General features: G+C 64.6%; 1 protein-coding gene across 2 annotated transcripts in view; it reads left to right on the plus strand.

Moving 5' to 3' along the window:
- Window positions 1-5,005, plus strand: part of SLX9 (SLX9 ribosome biogenesis factor) — a 28,592-nt gene extending 23,587 nt beyond the window's left edge. The window contains exons 5-6 of one of the 2 annotated variants that reach the window (XM_024758335.1): window positions 3,504-3,572; window positions 4,603-5,005. In XM_024758335.1, coding sequence (XP_024614103.1) covers window positions 3,504-3,572; window positions 4,603-4,726 — 193 coding nt within the window. In that variant the 3' untranslated portion in view covers window positions 4,727-5,005. The remainder of the gene's footprint in view (window positions 1-3,503; window positions 3,573-4,602) is intronic. The other variant, XM_024758336.1, reaches the window with a different exon arrangement.
- The last annotated feature ends 2,021 nt before the right edge of the window (window positions 5,006-7,026 follow it).

The raw sequence follows: 7,026 nt of genomic DNA on the forward strand, positions 1-7,026 counted from the left end.
TTGGTTCTTGCTGTGCGGGCTTTCTCTAGTTGCGGTGCACGGGCTTCTTATTGCGGTGGCTTCTCTTGTTGTGGAGCATGGGCTCTAGGCATATGGGCTTCAGTAGTTGCAGCACGTGGGCTCAGTAGTTGTGGTGCACTGGCTTAGTTGCTCCGCGGCATGTGGGATCTTCCCACAGCAGGGCTCGAACCCGTGTCCCCTGCATTGGCAGGCGGATTCTTAACCACTGTGCCACATGGGAAGTCCCAACCTTCTTGTCTTTAATGACCTTGACAGTTTTGAGGACCAGTCAGGCATTTTTCAGGACGTCCCTCAGTGAAGACCACAGAGGGGAAGGGCCTTTCTCATCACGTCCCCTCCAGGGTGCGTGCTGTCACGTGACCTGCACCGTGGACGCTGACCTCGGTCACCTGGCGCAGGTGTGTCTGTCAGGTCTCTCCGCTGTGCAGCTGCTCCCCCCTTCCCCACTGTCCTCTGGAAGGAGGTCGCCGTGCACATCCCGCACCCAAGGACGGGGGACGCTCCCCTCCCCTCCCCGAGGACGGAGTGTCTGCAGAACCACGTGGATTCTCCCGCAGAGCAGATTCCCTCTTCCCCCGTTTCCTTATCAATCACTCATCTACGTCCGTTTGGACCCGTGGGTATTTATTTTATGCTTCGGGCCATGATCCAATACGACTTTGTTCTGTTGCTGAACCGGCTCCAGCTCTGGTCCTTGGCAGCTCCTTCGGTTGGCTCTGCTGTTCCCCCGACACACCCATCCGTGGAGGCTGTTGTGTTTCGTTTCCGAGCACTTTCCTCCCTCTCTGGCACGAGGTGCTCGAGGCTCATCCCGGGCATTTCCTGCTCCTGTCCGAGAGTCGGCGTTTCTCCAGGGAGCCCGGGTCCCTTCCGTTGGAAGTGGTGTAAGGAACCAAGGTCTGGGCGCTGGTGTGCCGACCGCGGCTGCGGTGTGCTTGCTTCTCGGCCCTCTCGGCTGACAGCAGGGACATGCGTGTGTGTCCTGACCCAGGTGTGTTCCTGTGAAATTTGGGGAACAGTCTGTGAGTCCATCCTCACTTCTCATGCCGACCACAAGTCTGGGGTCCCCAAGATCACTCGTGAAATTCGGGGAACAGTCTGTGGGTCCATCCTCACTTCTCATGCCGACCACAAGTCTGGGGTCCCCAAGATCACTCTTAGGTTTGATGATTCTCACAAAGGCCATTACACGCAGTTACAGTTTATCACGGAGAAGGAAGGCAGATTAAAATCATCCAGGGGAGGAGACCGTGGGAGGGCCCGGGAGTGTTCCAGTCTTCCCTCGCTGTGGGGGCAGCACAGAGGTCTTGCCCAGAATGTGCAGGGGCCCCCACCAGTCTCCACCCCTGGGGGCATGGGCGAGCAGGCTGGCATGGTTTGCCTGTGGTCCCTTCATTCCTGGCCAAGTGACGCCTGGCTGGGAGCCCCCAGCCGCATTCACAAGGCTGGGGTCCCCGTGTCATGAATCCTCAGTCTCCCGGCTCCTAGAGCTGACCCAGCCCTGGGATGTTTGCTGCACAAAGTGTCTGGCCTCTTCTGTGTCTTCACAAGGGCAGGGTTTCCTGGAGCTGAGAGAAGGCGGTGCCCTTCAGGGCAGCTCACGCCAGGGGTGCCTGTTACAAGCAGCAGGTTACACGAATGGCCCAGCTGACAGGTGACTTCAGGATGTGCCCCCAGGCATCCGAGTTGGGTGGAATGTGTTGGGGGGCAGCCTTGTGCCTGGGAACCCAGATCCCGAGTGCAAGGCCTCCGTCCCCAGTTGCCATGTGGGACACCCTGACTGAGGCCCTGGGCTGCTCCCAGCCTGTCCCAAACCTGGGTGGCCCTGCAGGGTGGTGGGGGGAGAGCCCAAGGCTCTGAGTGGGCCCAGGGGGTCCAGGTGTTCCCCACACTCCGGGTGGGCGCTGCCCAGCACTGACGGGGCACCAAGGCCCCCTGGAGAGCCCGCGGGGCCCCTGAGGCCAGAGCCAGTGAGTGGGCAGTGCCGCTGCCAATGGGCCGCGCTCATCAGGGAAGATTAGACTCCCCAAGACGTCGGTCCTCCACGTCCCGAAGGTTGTAGCGGACGAAGGTGGAGGGCCTCACGCGTGGAGCCTGGACCTGACGTCAGCAGGGCTCACTCGGCCCCTGGGACCTCCGGGGTTCGTCCGCTGGTGCTTGGTTTTAGGCCCCCGTCCCCTTGGGCTGGGTGTGATACATGGGCTCATTCACGTCAGAGGGGGAGGGGCAGGGAGTGGCACAAGAGCCTCAAAGCTGGGAGCCACCTGGGCGCACCTGGGCGCTCAGTGCCGGCCGAAGAGAGCCTGTCAGGAACGCACTGGCCTGTCTTACAGTTGGGGAAACAGGCTTCGAGGTGGAGCAGCTTCCCTGAGGTTCCTCCCAGGGCAGCCAGGGCTGGGGTCTTCTTCCAGCCCAGGCACCTCTGTGGACACTTGGGTGGCGGGCAGTGTGCTCCGAGCTGCAGTTGGTCCTGGCAGGAAGGTCTCTACCCCTGTCCACCCAACTCGGCCGTGCGGCCAGAGCCAGGCCTGGCCGCCGTAAGTGAGCTGGGGCCCTCCCCAGGGGGACTTTAGAGCCGGCGGGCAGGACTGGGGCCGGCGTCGGGTGTGAAAGCCCTTGCCCGGGCCGCTGGGGTGAGTGCTGGGGGTCAGTTCCTTTCAAGCCTGCGGCCTCGGGGAATCCACCCCGCCTGCGTCTGTCCACAGTGGAAAACACCACTGGGGAGGGTCCTGCCTCCCCCTGTGAATGGCCTGACAGGCCCTGGACGTGCCCTGAGGCTCGGGCGAGGGTCCTGCCCTTCCTTGCCCCCCCAGCCGTGCCCCCAGTGCACTGTGCTTGGCCGCACCTGGACCCTGGGCCCCGAGGGGATTCCTGGGTGTGTGTTCACACCTTGGTGCCCTCGGCTGTGGGGAGCCTTTTTACCTTGTGCTAGACGGGGGTGGAGGCCCAAGGCCTCCTGATGCCCCAGCGCGTGGCTGCCTCCTGGGGGTGCTGGCTGGGGGAAGGGAGCCCGGGCCCACCGGTTCGGCAAGGGTGGGGCCTCCCGGCAGCTCTGGGTGGTCGGCGGGGGACTGCTTCCGGGTGGACACAGAGGGTGTCAGTGGTCGGACGAACAGGGCCGCAGTGTCCTGGGACCGAGGCTGGCCTGGAGTGGGATGGAGCGCCCCCAGAGCGGCCGGGACCCGGGGAGCGGAGACAAGAAATGCCTTTCATTCATAACTTACGAAGAAACTTGAATGCACGATGAGGGCTCCCGGTCTGGAGGCTAAATTTAGGTGTCGACCCAGGATTTCCTGGTTTCCTGGGCCCTCCCGCCCCTGCCAGGGCCCTCCTGCCGTGTGGCACCGTGAGGCCGCACGTGCCCCCAGGCTGGCACGGGAGGAGAGCCCTGTGTGCACCGTGGACCGTGGCCTGAGTCAGGTGCTCCGGCGGAGGTTCCAGGTGGGCGTGTGCTCTCCTGACTGTCTTCTCTGTGTCCCCAGCAGAGCGGCCATCAGGCCCCGGGCAGCCCATCTGAGCCGGATGCGCGCGGCACAGAGGTTCCAGCTCCTGTGAGTATGGCCCCGCCTCCGCACGGCCCACCCCTGGGACTGTCAGGCGTCGGGCCGCATCCCCTAACCCCGGTCCCTCGGGTGCTGGGGACAGCTCAGCCAGGGCCAGCTCTGGGCCCAGCCTGACTCCAGGGGCCAGGAAGCCCCTTCCCCCAGGGCAGTGAGGGGAGCAGCTGCTGGCTCTTGGGGGGCCGCTCTCGGGGCCCAGATCCTAGGCATCTTGCGTGTGTGGACATGTGGCCGGGCAGTCAGTCATCCAGTGGAGTCCAAAGTCTCCCCGTTAGCAGCAAAGAAAGCTGGGGCCCGGTGTGGTTTGGCCTTGCCCTTGGTCACATACCCGTGGGGGCAGAGCACGGCTGGGCCCTCCACGCCATCTTGCCCGCCCAAGGCCAGGGCCGTCCCCACCGTGGTGCCGCGACGGGCTCGTGTGGGCTTGTGCTGGAGCTGCTGCCCTGCGATTCTGGCCAGGCCCCCGTGGCCATGCTGGGCTGTGGGCCCGTGCAGCTCCAGACGGGGGCCAGCTGGCTGTAGGGACAGGCGCAGAGTGGCAGCCCCGCAGTGGACTCTGCTGTGGAGGGGCAGGCCCACTGCAGCACCCCCATCACCATGGCCGCCGTGGGGCCCGGAGCCCCTGTGCCCGGTGCCTGCTGGAGGCGCCGCTTACGTGAGGCCTCGTGTGTGCAGGGCGCCTGCCACCTGCTGCCTTTGATAGCAGCTCCCCGTCACAGTCGGGGATGAGGGGCCTTTGTGACCAGGAGGAGGCCCCCGGGCAGCCACTCCCGTCCTGCCCAAAGCCCCTGTCGGGCCTCAGACCCCCCTCGGCCCGCCCCACCCCCCAGACGCTCCAAGCAGAACTTCACAGCGCACAGCCTTCCTCACTCCCCACCCCTCATCCTGGTCCTGGACCACCCTTTGCCGGTGTCCCTGTGGGCTGGCCGAGCCGAGGCTGGTCCTGGGGGTGCTGACGGCTCATCCCCAGCCCCCCACTGCGGGCATGGGGTTTGCTGACCTCTGCTCTCCATTCTTTCAGTGAGGAGGAAAGGACGCGGTTTCGGGAGCTGCTGGCCAGCCCGGCCTACAGAGCCAGCCCCCTGCAGGCCATCGGGCGGCAGCTGGCCCAGCAGATGCGGCTGGAGGGCAGTGGGCAGACCTGATGCAGCGCGGGGCATGCCTGAGCTCCGGGGACGCCCACGAGGAGGTGCCCAGGGGGCCAACTCTGCCATTGTCGCCCTGCTCCACCAGACCCTAAGCGACGGGGCTGCTGTCCTCGGCACAGGCGGGTCTACCGAAGTGAGACAGGCAGTTGACGTGGTAGTGTTGTGACTACCCATTTATTTTTGCAATAAAAAAGGTGCTGGAAGAATCCAGGATGTCCATGGAGCTCGGTGCCGGCCACCCAGGAGGTGGTGCGGCCACTCGGCGGGCATTCTTCACGCTTTTCTGTTTTGTCTGAGTTTGTCAACAGTGACTGCACGTTGTGTATTATTTTAAGAGAAAAACCTTCTAGCTTCCTGGTGCTCCAGTGGCTCCAGGCTGACCATGGATGGGCGTGGCTCTGCCCGCTTCTCCAGATGCCCTCGGTCAGGGCCCCCGACCTCTGCCCAGACGCCAGGAGCTTCCCCTCCGCTGTGCTGGGGGGGATGGGGGGAGGGAGGACGGGGGCGCGGTGCCAGACTGGCGCTGCCGTCCACCGCGGCTGACTCGGGCCTCGCCCCGGAAAGTGGCCTGAGAAGTTGCAAGCGTGTGGGGACGCCGCCCTCCCTGACATCAGGCAGGCGCAGGTGGGTGGTGAAAGCAGGCGGGCGGGTGGGAGAGACCTCGCCAGCCTGGGAGCCTTGCTGGCTGTGGTCTCGGAGCTGGAGGGACTTCCATGTTCACAGCCCTGTCTGTGGTTTTAATCTTTGCAGAATGAACTTGGACTGTCTGGTAATAAAATTAAATGACAAACGGTTCCATGGTTTTTGTGTGCATTTTAAACGCACACAGTAGGAGAAGGCTCGCAGGGCTTGTGGGCCTGGGCTGTGGTTCCCGCCCGCAGGGCCTTGGAGGGGCTCTGGGCCGGGCCCGTGGGAGGGAGTGGGGGCTGGAGGAGGAGCCCCCTGAGGGGCCGCGGGGGAGGCAGAGTGTCCGGACCAGGGGTGTCATCCGGCGGCCGGAGCAGCAGGTGCCAGGCTCAGGAAGCCAGAGGCTGCGCGGGAGGGTCGAGCACCACCCTCTGGGGAAGCGGGTGGGGCGGGGTCCCCAGGGAAGAGGCGACATTGGTACACACGCAGCAGGGGGTGCCAGCTGCTTGCCTGGAGGCTGGGGGGCAGGATGGGAGCAGCTGGGAGAGGGGACTTGAGGCTGGGGGCAGCAGGGCCCTGGGAGAGGGAGGGTGTGGGTGGTGGTGTTCTGGGTAGAGGGTCAGGGTCGCGCTGGGGCCCCCAGCAAATCACTCCTCTGCCGCCGTGCTGGGCGGGGTTCAGGGCGGGCCAGGGGAGGAAGGGCCCAGCGGGTGGGAGGTGGAAGGCCTAGGAGCCCCGGGGACTGGAGGGTGGCTTGCGTGGGGACCACGCCTCGGACGTCGGGGTTATCGACGGAGGACCCTGCGCGTCTGCTCCTGGCTTTGTCCAGAGGGTCCCGCGTGGGGTTCCCCGTGGCCGCCCACCCGCACCGAGTCGTCGGCGGGCCCGACCCTGTTTGTGCTTGGCGTTGGGTGTCACCAGATTTGTCTTGAGTGGGCATCCGCTGGGTGGGGCAGGGAGGGGGGCAAGGCCCAGACGCGGCTCCTGGGGAGTCAGTTCCTGTGGCGCTCACAGCCAGGTTTGCCCAGACTCCAGACGTGCTGCTCCTGGCGTGTTCCTCGTGCAGCGATAACACTGGTGACGCATCCTGGCCGAGGTCGTGGTGCTGAGAGGCCTTCAGGGTTCCCAGGGTCGGGAGAGCGGGGACAGGCGGGGCTGCACGGCAGCGGCTTCCACGGCCTGTGATGCCTCTTCTAAAGCTGTTCACATAACGTAGGTTGAAGGGTGATGACAGGCGTATTCCTAACGTTGGCTTGTGCTTCTTGAGTCTTCCTTAAGGTTGAGAAATCGTTAATTTTAAGATTCTGGGGAGAAAGTCTGTGATTACTTGTATTGATGTTTCTGAATCCAAATGTTTCTTCTGGTGCCACAGAGGCTGCTGGGTTGTAGGGCCTCCTGCTGGGCCTGGAGCCTTGTCCCTCCTGTCCCCCTGGTCCCGCCTCCTGAAGAGGAGGTCCTGGGACCTTCTCTCCAGAGGGAAACTGAGGCCTGGACATGGGGAGCCTCCCCACAGCCGGCGATGGGCTCTCAGGAACCCAGAGCTTCTGGCTGCCCCGTGACCCCCACTTACACCTTGACCTCGCCCTCAATTCAGGTCAGCACCAGGCGAGCCACAGCACAGGGCTCGGGTGCCCCGGGAGGAACGGGCCCCAGGACGCCACCCCCCGCCA

This window comes from Neophocaena asiaeorientalis, unplaced genomic scaffold (genome assembly GCF_003031525.2).
Source record: "Neophocaena asiaeorientalis asiaeorientalis breed wild unplaced genomic scaffold, Neophocaena_asiaeorientalis_V1.1 scaffold45, whole genome shotgun sequence".
NCBI classification, from domain to species: domain Eukaryota; kingdom Metazoa; phylum Chordata; class Mammalia; order Artiodactyla; family Phocoenidae; genus Neophocaena; species Neophocaena asiaeorientalis.